The 20295-nt window shown below is 41.6% G+C and overlaps 2 protein-coding genes across 3 annotated transcripts in view; one reads left to right on the top strand and one right to left on the bottom strand.

Annotated features, from left to right (window-relative positions):
* Positions 1–3992: 3992 nt before the first annotated feature.
* Positions 3993–7630, bottom strand: ATG12 (autophagy related 12). The gene is made up of 4 exons (XM_064176611.1): positions 7420–7630; positions 7127–7263; positions 4740–4802; positions 3993–4393 (listed from the first exon to the last, which is right to left on the bottom strand). The coding sequence occupies exons 1-4, from the start codon at positions 7586–7588 to the stop codon at positions 4334–4336; spliced, it is 429 nt and encodes a 142-aa protein (XP_064032681.1). The 5' UTR covers positions 7589–7630; the 3' UTR covers positions 3993–4333.
* Positions 7631–7714: 84 nt separating this feature from the next.
* The window catches only part of AP3S1 (adaptor related protein complex 3 subunit sigma 1), a 34542-nt gene continuing 21961 nt past the window's right edge, over positions 7715–20295 (top strand). The window contains exons 1-3 of one of the 2 annotated variants that reach the window (XM_064176610.1): positions 7715–7970; positions 10991–11082; positions 14893–15004. In XM_064176610.1, coding sequence (XP_064032680.1) covers positions 7902–7970; positions 10991–11082; positions 14893–15004 — 273 coding nt within the window. In that variant the 5' untranslated portion in view covers positions 7715–7901. The remainder of the gene's footprint in view (positions 7971–10990; positions 11083–14892; positions 15005–20295) is intronic. The other variant, XM_064176609.1, reaches the window with a different exon arrangement.

Raw genomic sequence — 20295 nt, 5'->3', positions numbered from 1 at the left:
TCTATATTACTTACCTTTTAATCTCCAGAACAGACTGGTCATGCCCAAAATGCCCACCAGAAATGGTATCTTGACAATTCCTGAATTGTGTGCAAGCCATAACCTGTGCCAACAGCTCTTCTACCAGCTAAGTATACAGAGGACCAAACTACAATGCCCCAGAAAAATCTCCTGGCACTGCTGAGTGTAGTGACAGAGATGTACTATGTCTGGCTTAATGTTAAGCTTTTAACATACTTAGTTTGGTCTCCTTAGCCAGTAATATAATTCCTTCAACCTTTCTTATCAACCTATTTTAACATTAAACAACCTCGAAATGAGTTTTGCCACCAAGTCTGAAGTTTTCAGAATAAGATATAGCAAAACATGCCTGAAATCTGATGGTATTGTGGCTGTTAAAGTATAGAGCAGAATTTTACATTATTTAGCCCTGGGAGTATATTGAGTATCATGCTAAGCAAAGCTGAATCAAGGTCTTATCAAATAATAACAAGTACATTTAAACTGCTTTCTTGTCAAATATTCTCTCCATGATCCAGTGAAAAAATAAGACTGAAAACACTTCTTTCTTTTCAATGTCCTTGGCATTTTATACAAGGCAGTAATAGTCGTAATCATGATGAAAATCACAGAGGTAATGTCATTCACCCCCCTCCTTTTTCTGTCTCATTGCCAAATATGAGGATGTTGTAGTACGTAATGGCTTGAGTAACCTTTGCACAAAATCCTTGAAGACTTCAGGATAGTAAAAAAACAGCATGATCCTAAAGTTTGTGCAACTAAAAGCAGAATTTAATCTGTAAAATGAGCATGAACAGGAGGAATGGATAAATAGAAGGTGCTGTAGAGTTGAAGAGTCTGCAGAAGAGGCATGGATTTCCAACACCTCTCCTTGAATTTACTGTAGATAAATTAGTACATCGAGGATTATGTTGTGTGGATAATCAACACATCTTCTGTTAATGCCCTAGTAGTAATTCTTCAGCTCATTAAAGATGTCATTTGCTCAATATGCACGACTTCAGACTGGCTTAGCTCTCCATCATGTTTCCCATGTGCTTTTAAGACTACTGCAAGCCACACATTGGAAATTTATAAAGGTTGTAAGTATTAATTATCTGTACAATAATGAATATAGATGCCTCCCAGTTTAGAGGGTTTGAACTTGGTGGTCATTATCTTGAAAATAAGAAGACTTACGATGCACAGCACCAATTTTTAGTTTCAGGATGTTGCGAAGTACTGTGTCTCATAAAGCTATTAGTATAATTTTACCTTCCAATACTAATCTTTATTTCTCAACCATTAAAATTTCTGTTGATTCAAACACATAGACCCAGGTGAACTAGATTTTATCACAAGTAGTGGGTAGCTCAGTGCTGTAACATCTCTTAGTGGAACACAATACTCTAAGGAAGTCTACACCTTTTTATTCTCCTACAGTTCTCACAGACTTGCCCCAAAGGTATGCTTTTACTTTCAGATCCTTTCTCCTCCCACTGTAGCTACTGAAATCACTTAAACTCCACAGTCAACACTTTCACCGAAGGCATACTGAATACAAGAACATACTTCACGTTTTACTTAAGCTTCTGATGTTTCAGATTTACTGGAATTACTCTTTTTAAAGAGGTAAGTTACACATATTTTGAAGCATCTCAGGATCATGTATGATTTTAGATGTTTTGTCACTTTCTAAAATATGGAATCCAACATGAAATTTGTCTTTTGCAAATTTCACAAACAACATTTATCTTTTTCATCCAATACATTCTGTACTTAACATGTTTGGAATCTACTGTTACTTAAGAATATGCACAAGGAAAACTTTATGACACTTAAACCAGTCACGTCCTGACTTCAGTCTCAAGTTGTGCCAGGGGAGGTGTAGGCTTGATATTAGGAAGAAGTTCTTCACAAAGGGAGTGATTTGCCATTGGAATGGGCTGCCCAGGGAGGTGGTGGAGTCACTGTCCCTGGAGGTATTCAAGAAAAGACTGGCTGAGGCACTTAGTGCCATGGTCTAGTTGATTGGATAGAGCTAGGTGATAGGTTGAACTGGATGATCTTGGAGGTCTCTTCCAACCTGCTTGATTCTATGATTTTGTGATTCAGACAGATAAAGCCCTTGCAGCTCCCAGAGATAAATAATAATTGTCTAGGTCCCTGATGTGAGAAGGTAGAAAACTGCAAGAGTGACAGAAAGGACTCTTGGTAAGAGCTACCTGGCATAATTAGTAGAATTGAAACTGGCAGTCATTAAACAGAATAAAGGCAACCATATAGAGCATTCAGGGAACATTCTATCTTGTATAATGGACAACTACTTGGGCCAAGAAATAATTAGTAGGGGTTGCAGAAAAAAATAGGAACAGAAAAATGTTGGAGCAAATGTTAATAAGTAAATATTGTTCAAGAAGCAAGCTGAATTTCAAACAATTAAAAGTCACAATACCTCTCAAGACACAATGACCTACAGTTCTCCTTCACCCGGAGTTTCTAGTACTTTTTTTTTTTTTTTTTTTAATTAAAAGGACCAAACCAAAAAACTCCCCCCAAAACACACCCACCAAACCTCTTGCATCACTTAACAGCATGTTTGCAGTTACATCAGTAGTTTCATTTGAGATCAAATGAGGTGAAAGGCACCAATAGAACATTTTTTTAAAGACCCAGACTGGTAGCTCATCTTAGGTAAACATACTGCCACACAGGACAACAAACTACTTATATTTATAAAGCTGGCAAGTGGACATATTACGAAAAACATCGGTGGGGGGTGGGAAGGGAAGGAAAACCCAGGAAAAACTATGCCGATTCCTTTGTCCTCGTATACCCTCTAGCGGCTGTGCAAAGTCACGTTGCCTTCACGGGAACCCAGCAGGCAATTTCCTCATGAAGACAAAAAACAGTGCTTACCTCTGCAGTAGTTATCTTAATTCTGCCGTGCTACCTTAATCCAATGAATTCAGGTGTACTACTTAAAAAGTGCTAAAATACAACAAGCTACTCTTACAGCAAGCATTTGGAGCACATGCCTGTGTTACTGTGTCATCCATGCAAGCTGTATGCCAACTGCAGCAACATCACTAAGTTCAACTCTGTATTGGGTTCTCCATTAAGTCCTCTAAAAGTATAAACAGTCTGATGAACAGGTTTCAGAGACCACATAGGAGCCTCCTGGACATGAAACTGCAACACATGGCTCAAGACATCATACAAGCACGCTTCAAACTAGAATGGGCTGTTTTGTCTGTGTATGTGCTGAAGAAGTCAATTACATCAAGGACAAGAACTGTTATCCAGCAAAAAGAACACTCTGCAAGAAAACAGCTAACATTTAATTTAGTTTGCCTCAATCATAAAAGACTGTACAACACGACATTTAAATGAAACCCACAAAAACCAACATACATACTCAGACTCTTCAATCACTCCAATAAATAAAAGCAAGGGTCAGTACCCTACACAAGGTATCAAGCCTTCTCCAGGACAAAAAAAAAGGGATTCCTCATTATGTTATGACTTAGTAAAGGAAAATGAAGTGCATTCTAATTTGTTGATGGAACATGCAGCTATTGAAAAGAGAGTCAAAAGGAGAATACACAGAAAAGGATTTTAGCACCTCCTGTCACAGAATGGTAGTGTTTGGAAGGGACCTATAGAGAGCTATCCCAACCCCTCTGCTCAAAGGTTGTGCCTATATCAGGTTGCATAGGAATGTGTCCGTGTGGGTTTGAAAGACTCCACAACCTCTCTGGGCAGTCTGTTCCAGTCCTTATTACGAAGCCATAGGATGAACCAATATTATAATATTATAAACCAATACCTAAACATTAAGTGGGAAAATTATCATTATTAAAAAAATCCCCAAATACTGTCTTGTAAAGACATGACATAATGTTTACTCAAGATGAATTATTTTATAAAGAACAGAATGCACAAAATAGATGGAGGACACATCAAAATGAAACTGAATCCCAGGCTACAAACACAGTAAACATCTCTTTTTATTAAAAGGAACATTTTTCTTCAGTACAGCATACAGTGACCGCTATCCAGTCAGTCCTCCACACACCTAGGAAATTTTCTCTTCAGATACAGCAACAGAGAACTCAGCAACAAGAGAGCTGCCTCTACTCTATAGAGGGCAGATGCAGAATTTTTTCTGCACCTCAGATATAGGTAGCTCTTCTTTTGTGCTCTTTGCATTGTTGTTGTAAGTGTACAGTCATAAGCAGAAATGCAAAAATCCTTCTGTGTTTACAGGTTGAGCTTAAGGAAATTAGTCTCTTTTCCTTTTGTGAAGACACCACCTCAACTGTACTGTCACTCATCCCCATGCCTGAGTTTTGCAGTAATGCAGTACAAGTTTGCCATCACTTCCAAAACACTGCAAGAAGAAAAGAAATAAAACCAAGACCCGTTAGTTTATTCATGGGCCAGCACACATATAAAGCAAAACAAAGCCCCCACCAGGTAACTGTATTGCAGAGTATTGCTATTGACAACAAAGCTCTCCACCATAGAGGCATGGCAGCATACTGCATGTGAAGGAATGCATTTCCAGAGACTGTACAAAGACATGTCTCTTTAAATCATATTCTTGCAGATTTGTGAATATCAACTACATGATATTAAAAGCAAGCTACAAGTAGCATAGCTAGGGGCAAGCACCAGAGGTGAACTGACAAATTCTACTCAGCATACCAGGAAAGGATATTTAAGATGAAAATCACCTCATAGAGGGTCCCAACTTCCTGGTCTGGAGATGGAGCGAAAGACTGGTTTACATATATGAACTGTAAGAAAAGAAAACAGAAGATGGCGATCTACAGATTTCATAGATCATACAGAAGAAAAACTTAGCAGGCAGAAGTAAATTCACCCTGTGTTCCCCATTCACTTAATAGACTTTACAGCACACACCAAAATACCACATTAGTATTTTCACTTGAGGGTAGAGGGGTGACCTGACTTCCAGGTGTCAGCTGTGACTAGCCAACTAGACCATGGCAAAGCAAGTGTGTTTGCTTTCTACAAATGGACCCATTAGTCTCCCATATAGCAGCACAAGGTGAACTAGTTTAGTTCTTCCCTCTTATTTCAAGTATGCAAAACATTTTGCTATTCCAAACTCAGCTTTGGTCAGAAGAGCAAACACAGAAATTTGAATTGTTTTGCCCTTTATAGAGTCATCCTTCTTGTGTATATACACATAATGTTAAGGAGAGCCTGGGATCTGCAGTATGAGATGGCAATGTGTAGTAGGATAGCCCTGGAAAGAAACTTCATGATTTCCAGGTGAAAGAGATAGTGACACTCTGTCTACATGCTCAAGTAAGAGCCTCCAGACCAAGAACAAAGTGATCTCATCTACATTTCAGTTACACATTTGACTGTACTGCTGAGTCAAGCTTTAACTTTGCACCTTAAATGAAAACTTTACACTGTACAGATTTTAAGAACTTAGTTCTAATCACAAATTAGGACCATCATATTTATGAAGTCAATTAAATAGGAGTCAGCAGTGTGCCCAGGTGGCCAAGAAAGCCAGTGGCATCCTCGGTTGTATTAGAAACACTGTGGCCAGCCGGAATAGGGAGGTAGTCATCCTCCTGTACTTAGCATTGGGGAGGCCACAGAATACTGTGTTCAGTTCTGGTCCCTTCACTACAAGAGGGACATTGAGGTTCTGGAGCATGCTCAGAGGTCAGTGAGGTTGGAGAAGGGCCTGGAGCAGCTGGCCTATAAGGAGAGTCTGATGGAGCTGGAGGCTGAGGAGAGACCTCATTGCTCTCTACAACTACCTGAGGGTAGACTGAAGAAAGGAGGGGGCAGCCTCTTTTGATGGCAAACAAGACTAAAGGAAATAGTTTCAAGCTGTGCCAGGGAAGATTCAGCCTGGATGCCAGAAGATACTTCCTTCACAGAAAAGGTTACCAAAAATTGGCAATGTTCTGCCCAGAGCAGAGATAACCAGAACCATTTAAGCAGTGTACGGACCTGGTGCTTAGGGACATGATTTAATGTTGATCCTTCAGTGCTGTGTTGAAGGTTGCACAGATGATCTTGGAGGTCTCTTCCAACTGATTCTTTTCTACAAGTCTGTGAATCTGTTCAAGTCTTAAATCTTCCAATATTATCAGAAGGCCACTTGGCCTTCACAAGAAGGAATACATAAGCAATATGCAAATATTTTCAAGTTCTTTAAGAGAAATCAGTTCCATGATAGTAATTAAACTGTTGGAACATGCCTGAACAAAACAGACACCAATGTTCAGAAAGCTAATCCAAAACATTTCCAACTTTTTTTCCAAATATTCTTTCTATCTTCTACAGCTAGATTGTGTATATGGATACTGAAATGAGTCACTGCACAACATGCATACAGTTTTGCATGTCAGCATCAGACAGACATGGAGATGCAAGAAGCCAAAAGGTTGGAGCAGAGCACATAAGCACACCCAAGCCACACTGCTATAGCTCAGCTCAACAATGACACAGTAATACCCACTTTGAATCAGTTTTATGGTGCCCCTTTGCCAAATTTCCTGCTGAATACAATTTAGATCAGTATCATAGAATGGTTGAGAAGGGAACTTAAAACTTTCTAGTCCAATCCTCCTGGAGTGAGTTAATTTTAACTAGCTCAGGATGTTTGAGCCCTGCTGAAGCTGACCTAGAATGTCTCCAGAGAAGAGACACCTACCACCTTTCTGGACAACACATTCTCAGCGTTTCACCATCCTCGTTGTATTTCTTTCTTATACCTAGTCTAAATAACCTCTCTTCTAGCTTAAAACCACTAATCCTTTTCCTGTTGCAACACGCCCTGTAGAAATGGCAGTCCTCTTTTTTTCTCATAGGCCCCCTTTAAGTACTGAAAGCCTGCTATAAGGTCTCCACAGAGCCTTCTCTTCTCTAGGCTGATCTACCTCGACTCTGCCAGCCTTTCTTCACTGAAGAGGTGTTACAGCCTAGGTACTCCAGCTTCAAACAGTCTGCCTGCTAAGTGTGACAGCTTGGGCCTGGGGTAAGCGGAGCTCCCGGACATGGTCGGCTTCCAGTCTCTCCCGTGATCTGCAGCACACACCGGGCCCGCCTGCCAAAAGTCTTCCCTTACCAGCTGCTCGGAGGCCATCAGCTTGAGGAACTTCTTGATGAAGTCAACTAGACTCTGGATTGTCCGGGTCCGCTCCACAGCCCACTTCTTGGTCTTCATAATCGGCGTGTCACCCACGGCCTTCAGCAGGACATCAACTGCAGGGAAAGAGTCCACGTTAACACAGCCGGCCGCGGACCAGCCCTGCGCCCCGTCATTAGCCGGAGCCACCCACTCTCACTGACGACTGGGCAGTATACCTGCCCTTCACCACATAACCCGCCGGCCCTGACAGTGACTTCTCGTTCTATTACTTTTCTTCTTCGTGTCGCCGGCCGGCTCCTCCGTGCCCGGTGAGCCGGCCGGAGGGGGAGCCGGCTCGGTAGCCCCAGCTGTAGGTCCTCCTTCTGGTGCTTCCTCCCCACCCTCGCTTCGGCCCTCGCTCTGAGGCGAGGCGAGCGGCTCCTGCTCCGCTTCCGCCATGCTGCTCCCCGGGCGGCGGAAGTTGCGTCACGGCCGGTCGCTCCGCCAGGCGTTTTGTCCCTCGCGGGACACCGCCTCCCGTCAGCGGACCGGGCGCGGCGGGGGCGTGCCGCGCGCGGCGGGGCGGTCCGCCGGCAGCGGCTGCGGGTCGCGGGCGACGTGGTGCGCGCGCCTGGCTGCTGCCGCCGCTCGGAGAGCGCCGGGGGAGGGGCGCGGGTGGGGAAGCTACGGAGAAGAAGAGGAAGGAAGAGCAGGAGGGGCGGTGGCACAGAGCAGCGAGCCTGGCGGCTCCCGCCGCCGCCTCGGCCCCACCATGATCAAAGCCATCCTCATCTTCAACAACCACGGCAAGCCGCGGCTCTCCAAGTTCTACCAGCGCTATGTACGGGCGGGCTGGGGCCTGGTTGCCGAAGCAGGGGCGTGGGGAGGGAGGGGCGCTCGTCCTCCTGAGACGGTGGGGTTTCTGCCGCACAGCCCCCCCGGTTTCCTCAGGAGCGGCGGTTCTGGTGTGTGGCCGAGGGTGGGGGGGTTTGCACGCAGGTATTGATCCTGGCCCGTTACTGCTGCTTGCTCTTCTCAGAAGGCGGCAGCGCGGGTCGAGTGCGTGGGGAAACGGAGGGTGCTGAGACCTCTTTAAAAGGAGTCAGGCGGATGAGATTTAGGAAAAAGCTGTTTCCTAGCCGGTGTTACTTTCATGGGAGATTGACCTTTAATAGTACTGAAGGTGAAGAAAGAGCGTCCTGTTCTAGGCTTCTCTGAGCTTTTGGAAGCGCAGCTCAACTGTGCCGACGCTGACTTCAGGCGTCTTTGATGTAGTGTCCCTTGTCTTCATGGTATGGAAGAGATGTTAGCATTGGAAAGAAGTTTTGTCGGCTCAAGCAGGGCCTTTCCTTTGGAAACTTTAAAGAGTACCATAAAAGTCCAATTGACATGAAAGAGAAATTAAATAGGGAGTATATTTGCATGGGAGAAGGCAAGTATCAGAGCAGCTCTGAAAATCCATCAGAAGCTCTTAATCTAAATGAAGAGAAAGTGCGATCACAGGAAATAAGTAACGTAGAAACAGGTGATTTAATTCAAGTGTGAGAGGTAATGTTTTGATCATGTTCTGTATTTCCTGGCAAGTAGGCTAAGCTCTGTGCAGACCTTGGGCCACAAAATACAAGAAAAAACATGATGCTTCCCAGAATTGAGCAGGGGAAAAAAAGTATTCTTTTTGAGTAGTACTATTACTTGTTTGCATTTGTGGCCACTTATTTGAAATTCTAGCTATTACACAAGTCACACTTTATTAGACGGGACATTTCCTTCTTTTATATCTCTTAGTGGTCATAGTGGTTGTGACACACTGGTTTGCAGTGCAGGCAAGGATCATAACTGATACAGGTGATGGCTATGGATAGCTGAATTTGAGTCCTTCTCCTTAGTCAGTGTTGATAAATTCTTACAGATGTTTGTGAACCTGCTTTTTTTTCCTTATTTCTCGTCATTTTGGTGTTACCATTTCTAATTAAAATTAAGGTGAAGCATTCCCGTCTACACATTGATTAGGTTTCCCCTTATGTACATGCACACTCTGCTCTTGGTGACTTCTCTTACAGAGGTACTGTTACTTGCTCAAGAGGTTTCTGTTGTTTGTGAAGTTAACAATTAAGGAGGTCGATGAAACACCTCGAAAAGATACAACTCTTACGTTAATGTGAAACAGTTACTTGCTATTCGCATATTCCATTCAAATGTAATTGTTTTGTTACTTCTAACACTGTTGTGTAATCGAAGTCTTGGGAGCAAGGAGTGGCAGGAGGATACCACATTTTTCATGTCAACTCCATTCTGTCCTACTGGTATCATAATTGGAATTAAATTAAAACCTCAGTATTTAAAGTAAGGTAATATGCCTGAATAAACAGAACACCTTGAATTTTTTTTAAATTTTAGTAATAATGAAACTAAGAATTTATGTGATTAGGTGATTTAGTATTTGTGCTGCACAGAATTATTTTTCTTCTTGTGTGTGACTTAAATAAGGCAGACTTATTTATGGACTTTCTGAAACTTAGGCACATAGAATCATAGAATCAACCAGGTTGGAAGAGACCTCCAAGATCATCCAGTCCAACCTATCACCCAGCCCTAGCCAGTCAACTAGACCATGGCACCAAGTGCCTTATCCAGTCTTTTCTTGAAGACCTCCAGGAACAGTGCCTCCACCACCTCCCTGGGCAGCCCATTCCAATGCCAATCACTCTCTCTGGGAAGAACTTCCTCCTAACATCCAGCCTATACCTACCCTGGCACAACTTGAGACATTCATTGAACTGTAATGGAGGGAAATCTCTCTTCTTCTTTTTTCCCACACCTGCAAGTGTAGACATCTCTTGCTTTCTAGAGAGATTCATTTGATCAGATCTGTGAAAGATGTGTTTGTGTCACTATACTAAAACTTACACAAAGGGTAACATTTTCCCCTGATATATATATGACAGTGGAAAGAGTTTCCTCTGTATAGGACAAAGTTATTATTTTGCAATTAGGTAGCAAAATAATAATTCATGATGAATAGAAAGACACATATGCCGTGATTTTATGTTTCAGAATATAGGCCTATGACCATAATTAAAAATAAGTTTCTTAACAACGTTGTGAATAAGTCCAAGTTCTGGAAATAAAAGTTACTTTAAATACTGAGTATCTCAGTTTAATTAGGGAAAGAAGTTGGCCTGCCTCTTTCTTGCTTCTGCAGAGAATGCAGAGGAAGTAACTGAAAGTTGCAGTGCAGCAAGGCAGGTACAATTTAAGGAACACAAACTGTAAAACCAGAGGAACCTGCACTTTCTAATTCTGTGTTTTATGGAGCTATTGACTTCTACTGCAGCATTTTCCTGGTGTCTTTTGAATTCTAGAAGTTGTTTATAAAATAACACATGAATTTGTAATGATGAATGAAGTAGACTGAATTCAGTTTCAGCAGTGATGTATCTGGACTGCTAGAGGCTTGGGAGGACCTGTTGCTTATGCTGTTGTATGCCAGGCTATTTCTGAAAGGTCTGTCTTACTGGATTTTTTAACTTCCCCACCCCCTTCAAGCCTCTGAAACATCGTCCTTCCTGTTAGTGGGAGAAAGTAATTTCAAAGCCTGTCTGTAGCAGTTCAGGCTACTTAAAACTATTTTTAGATGTGTTTGGTTTAGAAATTTCTTAAAAACAATCACTTCTTTCATTGTTGTTTCTCAATAATGTGGTCCTCTGAAACTTGTAAAAGAGTCTTTTTGTGTTGAAATGACAAAATATGCAGCTTGCTGGTATACTTTGTGTTCCATTAGTTTGCTCTGCCATGTTTTGTTAGTCCATATACACATAATAGCAAAATACATTTTGTTTTGCCTTTTTTTTTTTTTTGTAGAGTGAAGATACACAGCAACAAATCATCAGAGAAACTTTCCATCTAGTATCGAAACGAGATGAAAATGTCTGTAATTTCCTAGAAGGAGGACTGTAAGTTTGAAATACATGCCCAATATTGATTGGCTAACAAATATTACCAATGATTGCAGCATTGACTGTTTTTACAGTTTTAATAGTAAATCCATGTCTTTTGAGAAATTTTAATACATGAAGAGTAATACCATGTTGCACTGAGAATATATATTCTTTACTAACCAAAGCATACATTTATGTATATATGTGTGTGTATTTATCAAAATGAGTTAGGCAATAAACCTAATTTTTCTCTAGTGTTATAACTGACACAGTGCCATGCCTAGTGCTATAACTGTTTTGGAGACAAGACTGGGAAGAAATAGACACACAATATCCAAAGACTTTGGGTCTCATTTGAAGAGCCATTGGCATCTGCCATACCCATTGAGAAAATTAAAATATTTTGTAGACAGTGCTGTGGTTTGAGTTTCTAAACTTACAGTGGACAGCCTCTCTTAATAGTATTTCTTAGCCTTTTTATCAGGACTTAAGCTTGCTATGTAAACTAGGAAGAGAAAAAATGTTTTAAATGTGCTAACTAATGCAGTTCCAACCAAATGTTTGTTTTTTAATTAGTATAGACAGGGCAAGGAAAGGGTGGAAGGAAAGCCAAACCTCTGTCTTCTGTGTCTAGAGAGCACACACAAAATATTTTATCTTGGATCAGCTCAGCTGTTTTTCTAGTGTAGTCTCACTGGAGCCTCACCTCCATCCCTGGAAAGATGATGGAGCAGCTTATTCTGGAAATCATTTGTAACCACATGGAAGAGAAGAGGGTCATCAGGAGTAGCCAATGTGGATTTTCCAAAGGGAGATCTTGCTTGACTAACCTGATAGCCTACTATGAAACCATGACCAAATGGGTAGACAAAAGAGGAGCTGTGGATGTCATATACCTTGAATTCAGTAAAGCTTCTGATACTGTCTCCCATAACGTCCTCATAGAAAAGCTTAGGAAATGTGGGATAGACTATTGGACTGTGAGGTGGATTGAAAACAGAGTTCAGAGGGTTATGATCGGTGGCAGAGAGTTAAGTTGGAGGTTTGTGCCAGTTCCCCAAGGATCAGTACTGGGCCCAGTTTTCTTTGATATCGTTAATAATGACCTGAATGAGGACATTGAGTGTATTCTTACCAAATTTGCTGGTGATACAAAACGAGGGGGTGTCTGACACCCCCTTAGGCTGTGCTGCCAACAAGATCTGGACAGGCTGGTGAGCTGGGTGAAGGCAAACCTCATGAAATTCAATCAGGACAAGTGCAGGGTCTTGCACTTGGGGAGGAATAACAGGAGGCACCAGTAAAGGTTAGGGGTTGCCTTGCTGGAGAGCAGCTCTATGGAGAAAGACCTTGGAGCCCCAGAGGAGACAAAATTCTCCATGGGACAGCAACGTGCCTTTGTGGCCGAGAAAGCGAATGGCATCCTGGGGTACGTCAAGAAAAGTGGGTCCAGCAGCTCTAGGAGGTTTTCCTCCTCTACTCCACCCTAGTGAGGCCACACCTGGAGTATTGTATCCAGTTTTGGGCTCCCCAACTCAAGAGAGACAGGGATCTACTGGAGAGAGTCCAATGAAGAGCTATGAAGATGATCAAGGGACTTAAACATCTGCATTAGAAGAGAGACCGAGAGACCTGGGGCTGTTTAGTCTGAAGAAAACTGAGAGGGTATCTGATCAATGTCTATAAATATCTGAGAAGTGGATGTCAAGTGGATGTGGCCAATCTCTTCAGTGATGCACAGCAGTAAGACAAGGAACAAACTTGAATACAAACTTGAACATAGAAGGTTTCACCTCAACATGAGGAGAAACTGCTTTACAATGAGGGTGAAAGAGCACTCTAACAGGTTGCCCAGGAAAGTTGTGGAGTGTCCTTCTCTGGAGACTTTCAAAACCTGCCTAGGTGTGTTCATTTGTGGACTACCCTAGACGATCTTGCTTTAGGCATGGGGTTGGACTCGATGATCTCTGGAGGTCTCTTCCAAGTCCTAACGTTCTGTGATTCTGTGAAATTATGAAATAGAGAAGTGTTTTATTTTGAAGCATTAGTCACCAGGAATAAATAGTAACAAAGCCACTTTCTAGAAAAAGCAGTCATAATTGATGAGGTAAGCTCATGATCTCCACTTTAAACGCAAAAAATCTCATAACCTGTTAGATACTGTAATTATATAAAATTCTGATTACTTAAAGTTAGTATGCTAATGCCTAAATTTTCTGTGTGCAGTCTTAAGACCTGACATAGTACAGTTAAACAGTGATGCCTTTTTAATGGTCAAGGTGATTCCTAAATTTTTTATTCTGTTTTTTACACTGAAATTGTTCTTTTGTGGTTATTCAACTAGCAATTCTGTTGTTAGGTCCTTGGAGATGATGTCAAGACAGAAATGCATCTGACTTGATTTCTGTCAGTGAAAAGTAGAAACCATTTGTAGCCTTTTAAAAAAGTCACAGATGTTCAGTAAAAAGAAACTTAAGACGGATGACACAATTCTGTCTTTCTTCCTAATGCTCACTTCCAGAGTTACCATTTCAGTATATTCAGTTCTGTGGTTGGGTTTTGGGGTTCTTTTTTTTTTGTTTGTTTTGGGTTTGGGTTTTTTTTTAAGTCAGGATGGAGATTACTTCATAGTTTGCAATACATGCAAAGACCTCAACACATAATGTGTGCTGTGTAGTGAAGCATTTGAAAAAAAATTGTGTAAAAAACCCCAAACCCAAAGAAATGAGAAAATTTCAATTAACATTTCTTTTACTTCCACGTTTGTTTGTAATATTCTTCTTAAATGTAGTTTCTGCCCTTCAGAAACATAGGCTGCTTTGTTCTGCTCACCCCACTCCATGCATTAGTGCAAAGCAATTCACTTGAGGGAAAGAGACATGAAAGACTTCTTGTACTTTGTTTACGTGTTCTCTCCCTGTGGTAGAGGCAGAAAATAAAGGGATGAGGTACAATAAACCCAACAGGTGATTGAGTTGTGGGCATGGAAATAAGGGAGAATTGTGATGTTCATAGCTGTGTAAGTTTGGGTTGCAAAATATTTTTGTTTCTATTAGAGCATGCCTCTTGCCACTCAGAGCAAATATCAGTGATTTAAGGAATATCTTCCCTTTCTGAGGACAGTAGCTGACGAGTGAAAGGAAATACCTGTTTAAGCCATTGTCTGCTTGCTATGTATCTTGATTAATGAGCCCAAGAGAAAAATGTAATTGTTTCTGTGACCTTAACATTTAATCACAAACTACTGGTTGCACTACGGTCTCACTTCTCAAGATACCTTTTGTAGTGTGGGTGTTAGATGCTTTTGCTTATTAAGCAGACATTAACCCGATTTAAGTGTGGGGGTTATTTTTCTTTTTTGGTTGGTTGGTGTTTTGGTAATCCAAATGCCCATCTGCATTATGGTTTTCTTTTTCTGTTCCTCTGAGAAGGGCAGGGAAGGATTCATAAGGCTATGCTCTGTTAATCTGTAAAGTAGATTAATCCCTGTACAGTGCCCATGAGTGTCTAATGGAAGTAGATTTAATACCCATATTTCAATGAAACTGCATGATCCACTTGAGTTGATTTTAATAAAAAGGTGCATATGTTGATATCATTATCCACATGGATAACAGTGACTGTGCGTTAGATGTAACTTGAGCTGGTACCTCATATTCTTTCATTGTAAGTAGATCATAAAATAAAAGTTGCAGTGTATTTGGATTTAGGAAAACTCCAGCCAACTACTAACAACAGGCCTCCTGTTAGCTCAAACAACTGTGATATTTTGCTGAGCTTATCCCAAGGTGCTAACTAAGCTTTCCTATTTCCTTTCCTGATTAGATTAATAGGTGGATCTGATAACAAACTGATTTACCGACACTATGCCACCTTGTATTTTGTCTTCTGTGTGGATTCTTCAGAAAGTGAGCTTGGCATTTTAGACCTCATACAAGTAAGTTTGCTTTTTCTACTTTGGTTTTTTTTTTCTTAAGAAATGGGATTCTATTTCTGAGTACCTTAGAATTTCAGTATTTAGCTTGTAGTGAAGGTGACTTTCATACTGTGACGCACCTGAAGTGCTTCAGATTGTTTGCAGTTTTCTGTCTATCTTTGAAAAACTTGTTTCTGAAGTTAAGATAAAATAAGAAAACAGCTTATTTGGAACCTACTGAACACTCAGCAGCTTATTTTTTTGTTGGAGCTTTCCAGAGGCCTTGCTTTGGCTGCAGGTAAAAATAGTGGAGTTCAAACATTCACAAGACAATGTTAAGTTATGAGAACTTTGATACATGAAACTCTCTGTATATATATATATATATTTCTATGCACATCAAATATATAATGAATTAGCACATCCAAAACCTCTTTAGATTAAACTTTCCTTGTGGCTTATGTTTTTTTGGTCAGATATCCTTTGACAAATTAGTGAACGTACTGCCCTATACAGATGCTGTGCTCTGAAGTGGGTGGGGACGGTTGCAAGTTCATTCTGGATCTCAGTATGAAAGGCTTGACAACAAAATGGTTTAGTAAGATAACTCTTCAATAAATCAGAATAAGAGAAATGTAGGTAGTAAATCTTAGACTCCTATAAGATCCTGGGCATCATGGTTCATGCAGCATCCACTGGAGTGTGGGTGGATGTCCCCATGATGTGTGTTGTGCAGCAGGTCCAGTCCCTGGAGTGAAGCTCTCCCTTTATCATAGAATCATAGAATCAACCAGGTTGGAAGAGACCTCCAAGATCATCCAGTCCAACCTAGCACCCAGCCCTAGCCAATCAACTTCTCTCTGTGAAGAACTTCCTTCTAACATCCAGCCTATACCTCCCCCTGGCACAACTTGAGACTGTGTCCCCTTGTTCTGTTGCTGGTCGTCTAGGAGAAGACACCAACCCCCACCTGGCTACAGCCTCCCTTCAGGTAGTTGTAGACAGCAATGAGGTAACCCATTATGGTATTTCCTCATAAGAAAACTACTCTTTTCCTGAAGGATGCTTTCCTGAGAACTTCTTATATACAGGCAAGGGCCATTCAGTCACTTAGATCCCACTTGGTACCAGAGACTGCCTTCAGGCTCATCTGATGTGGTGCACTAGTTGACTGTTACCTTGCAGCCAAAGAATTTGTGCAGCACAGCACGGACCTGTGCCGGTTCAAATTAAGTGTTTTATGGATCACCAACTCCTAAACATGCAGTAGTCTCTTGGTCAGTTTTAGTACTTTCCACTCCTTGGACTACCTATAGCTTACATTTCCCAAAGGTATTATGAGTTATAGTTTACATTAATAGGATTCAGGCTTCTGAAGCACGGTAGAGCAGACATGGCCTGTTCAAGATCACTTAAGTCCTCAAATACAGTGTCCTTTGCCAGACTCCCAATACAGCATCTATGATTTAAACTATTGAACATGTCTGTATCAGCTTGGCAGCAAAAATCATATCTGGTTGTATGAACACTCCTATGTCAAGAGAGCTGTGACTACATCAGTGATTTTTCAACTTGAAATTTTCTTGTAATTTAGTGATGGTTGTTGGTGTAGTCAGATGTGGCAAAAAGTTTCACGCCGTAAAGTGATGAGTGTCATTAAATAAAATGGGTCTTATATATGTATGTATAATCCATTTACTGTTTAAATCTTTCAAAAACTTGCACATCAAGAGAAGCGATTTATTATGTAACTGAAATTTTTGGTGTCCTGAGACATGGGCCAGTATCTATTACTTACTGCAGACAGCATTGTGAGCCCTTAAACCCTCACAATTCTCTGCAGACTTTTCTCGTTGATGAATAGCTTCTCATAGTCACCCATTAGTGTTCATAACAGCTGTTCAGTGCTCATCTGTACAAGAGATCCAAATTGTCTTTTTGAGCAGCTGTGTGGGTAGCCAGAAAGGAAAGTTTTCCTAGACTCTTCTGTCACGTTTGGCCATAGAAACACTGCAATACCAGAAGAATGCAAATTGCTGAGTGAAGTATACAATACCTTACTTGCACTCAGCAGTTTGTTTTACAGAGTTGCTCAGCCGCCTATTGCATAGAGTTTCTTCTTACTTGCAATTGATAAAATATTTATAAAGGGAGAAGAAAAGCATCTTAATATTTCATGTGATTTACAGATGGTTTTCTGATGAAGGGGTTGTTATAAATCCCTTATGTTTAATGTTTAATTAACTATCTAGGTCTATCAGTATGATCTGTTATGTTTTACAGGGGCACTATTCAAGTTCAGCTAAGATGTTATTCATTATGGTATATTAGAAATGCCACATGAATAGCTTTCAGTTATTTCCAGTTACACAGTGTAACCTAAACTTTCAAGTAAAGTGATCAAGCCAATTGCTTGAACTTACTGCCATCTACATTTGTATAGCTCTCAAACCCTCTGAGTAAGGAAGATCTTACAAACTTTTCTCTAAATTGTTAAACGTTTTTAATTTCCAGTCTGGCTCTCAATAAGGGTCTGTTTAATCCTCTTAGTAGCAGCATGCAGTATTAAATGTGTCTTAACACTAGACAAGCACCCTCATAGATTTTGTTAGCACATCCCAATCCCACACATAACAAACTGGCAATTATGTAAATACATCTCTCCTGCAGTAAATATATTTTGTCTGTTTTTTGTTGAGAGGCGTTTATAACTTAGACACAACATTTTACTCTAGGCAGCACAGGTAAGAGTAAGTCATCTGGAGTTTGTAAGCAGTCATACATTTACTGAGTTGTTGAAGGAGTTACACAGAGGGCCAGTTTGTGAGCTGAAGAAAATAAACTGATGAAATGAACCTAGAACACAGCCTAGCACTTTAGAGTTTTCTCATTTATGAATAAAATATAGTAGATTGGAATACATATGGCTGTTTGCAGTTTTCAGCATAAAGTTTTCATTGTAATAACTAGGATACTAGCTCCAAGTGCAGGGTGCTGCACTATGGACACAACAGCCCCATGCAGAGATACAGGCTGGGGTTGGAGTGGCTGGAGAGCGGCCAGACAGAGAGGGATCTGGGCGTGCTGATTGATACCCGCCTGAACATGAGCCAGCAGTGTGCCCAGGTGGCCAAGGGAGCCAGTGGCATCCTGGCCTGCATCAGGAATGGTGTGGTCAGCAGGAGCAGGGAGGTCATTCTGCCCCTGTACTCTGCACTGGTTAGACCACACCTTGAGTACTGTGTTCAGTTCTGGGCCCCCCAGTTTAGGAGGGACATTGAGATGCTTGAGCGTGTCCAGAGAAGGGCGACGAGGCTGGTGAGAGGCCTTGAGCACAGCCCTATGAGGAGAGGCTGAGGGAGCTGGGATTGTTTAGCCTGGAGAAGAGGAGGCTCAGGGGTGACCTTATTGCTGTCTACAACTACTTGAGGGGTGGGTATGGCCAGGAGGAGGTTGCTCTCTTCTCTCAGGTGGCCAGCACCAGAACAAGAGGACACAGCCTCAGGCTGTGCCAGGGGAAATTTAGGCTCGAGGTGAGGAGAAAGTTCTTCACTGAGAGAGTCATTGGACACTGGAATGGGCTGCCTGGGGATGTGGTGGAGTTGCCGTCCCTGGGGCTGTTCAAGGCAAGACTGGACATGGCACTTGGTGCCATGGTCTAGGCTTGAGCTCTGTGGTAAAGGGTTGGACTTGATGGTCTGTGAGGTCTCTTCCAACCTTGGTGATACTGTGATACATCTGTGAAGAGCACTTTGAGCACTATCAGGTCAGAGCTGTTTTACAGGTGAATGTGTCCTCTTGGTTCAGATATATGAACGCATTGTATGTGTTACAAATTAGACTGCCTCAGAGTTTACATTATGTTCAGACTACGTGTGTTTGAATACCTTATGCAAATTAATAATGTAAATTTTTGTCTTTTTTTAAAATACAAGCACAAGATTCTATTTATTGCTTCTGATTAATTGCATGAGGTGGTCAACATCTGTATTATGCTTGGTAGGTTTTGCAGTGTTCTGGACTCAGTGTAAATTACATTGCATTATTTGTACAAAATAGATGCTTCAGAGTCTTGTTGGCTTGTGAAGTTCGAGGTTATAGTGCATGGAAATAAAAGTACTTAAGAAAATAGTAGCTGTGGACTGCAATAAGGAAAAATTCAGTCACGTTTACAATAATACTTGATCTCTAGATCTAGAATCCTGTGGCAACTCCAAAAATTAAGCACGAGGGGGAGCTAGTAATTCATTGTGCATGTGTTCTTATTTTTCTGTTCATGTTTCTTTTCCAGTGCACAGGGTGCATTTCATAAGTTGTGTGTGTGTGTCCCTTAAAAAAAATGGAGTGTTTTCTGGTTATTTTGATTTAAAAGTTTGCAGCATTTGAAGTAGTTACTGGAGTATTTAAATCTGGTATGACTCTCCATAGCGAATAATTCATTGGTCTTCCAAATAAAACTGTGATGAAAGTGCCTGTAATTTTATTTACCATATTGAGTATTTGAAGGCATCTTAAAACGCATCAAGGAATGGTAATGTGAAAAGTCTAGCCTGGCTTGTAGACTGATTCTTTTACATATCTGATACAAAACCAGGCTGAGGCAGCTGTTGTTCAGGCTGAAGAAGAGAAGGCTCTAAGGGGACCATATAATGACCTTCCAGTACCTGAAGGGGGCCTATGAGAAGGATGAATCCAGTGAAACTGTTTACAAAGGTCTGTAGTGATAGGATGAGGGGCAGTGTTTTCAAACTAGAGTAGATTTAGGTTGGATTTTAGGAACAAGTTCTTTACCATGAGTGTAATGGAACACTGGTTGCCCAGGAAGGTAGTTGAGGCTCCATCCCTGGAGATGCTCAAGGTGAGGCTCGACAGGGCTCTGAGCAACCTGATCTAGTTGAAGCCATGTCTGCTTTACTGTTGAAGGGGTTGGGCTGGATGACCTTTGGAGGTCCCATCCAACCCAGACCATTCTATGATCAGTATCACAGTATCAGAGTATTATCAGGGTTGGAAGAGACCTCACAGATCATCAAGTCCAACCCTTTACCACAGAGCTCAAGGCTAGACCAAGTGCCATGTCCAGTCCTGCCTTGAACAGCCCCAGGGACGGCGACTCCACCACCTCCCCAGGCAGCCCATTCCAGTGTCCAATGACTCTCTCAGTGAAGAACTTTCTCCTCACCTCGAGCCTAAATTTCCCCCGGCGCAGCCTGAGGCTGTGTCCTCTCGTTCTAGTGCTGGCCACCTGAGAGAAGAGAGCAACCTCCTCCTGGCCACAACCTCCCCTCAGGTAGTTGTAGGCAGCAATAAGG

This window comes from Pogoniulus pusillus, chromosome Z, assembly GCF_015220805.1.
Source record: "Pogoniulus pusillus isolate bPogPus1 chromosome Z, bPogPus1.pri, whole genome shotgun sequence".
NCBI classification, from domain to species: domain Eukaryota; kingdom Metazoa; phylum Chordata; class Aves; order Piciformes; family Lybiidae; genus Pogoniulus; species Pogoniulus pusillus.
The sequence above is the reverse complement of the archived record's forward strand: the minus strand, read 5'-3'. Positions and strand labels throughout refer to the sequence as shown.

Bases quoted from the DNA above. Each gene is read 5' to 3' on its own strand.
- ATG12 (XM_064176611.1), bottom strand. From the start codon at position 7,588: ATGGCGGAAGCGGAGCAGGAGCCGCTCGCCTCGCCTCAGAGCGAGGGC. The intron at 4,803-7,126 runs GTAAGGGAAGAC...CTTTTCTTACAG, and splicing joins TGATGGCCTCCGAGCAGCTG to TTCATATATGTAAACCAGTC. The intron at 4,394-4,739 runs GTGATTTTCATC...TTCTTCTTGCAG, and splicing joins AAGTTGGGACCCTCTATGAG to TGTTTTGGAAGTGATGGCAA.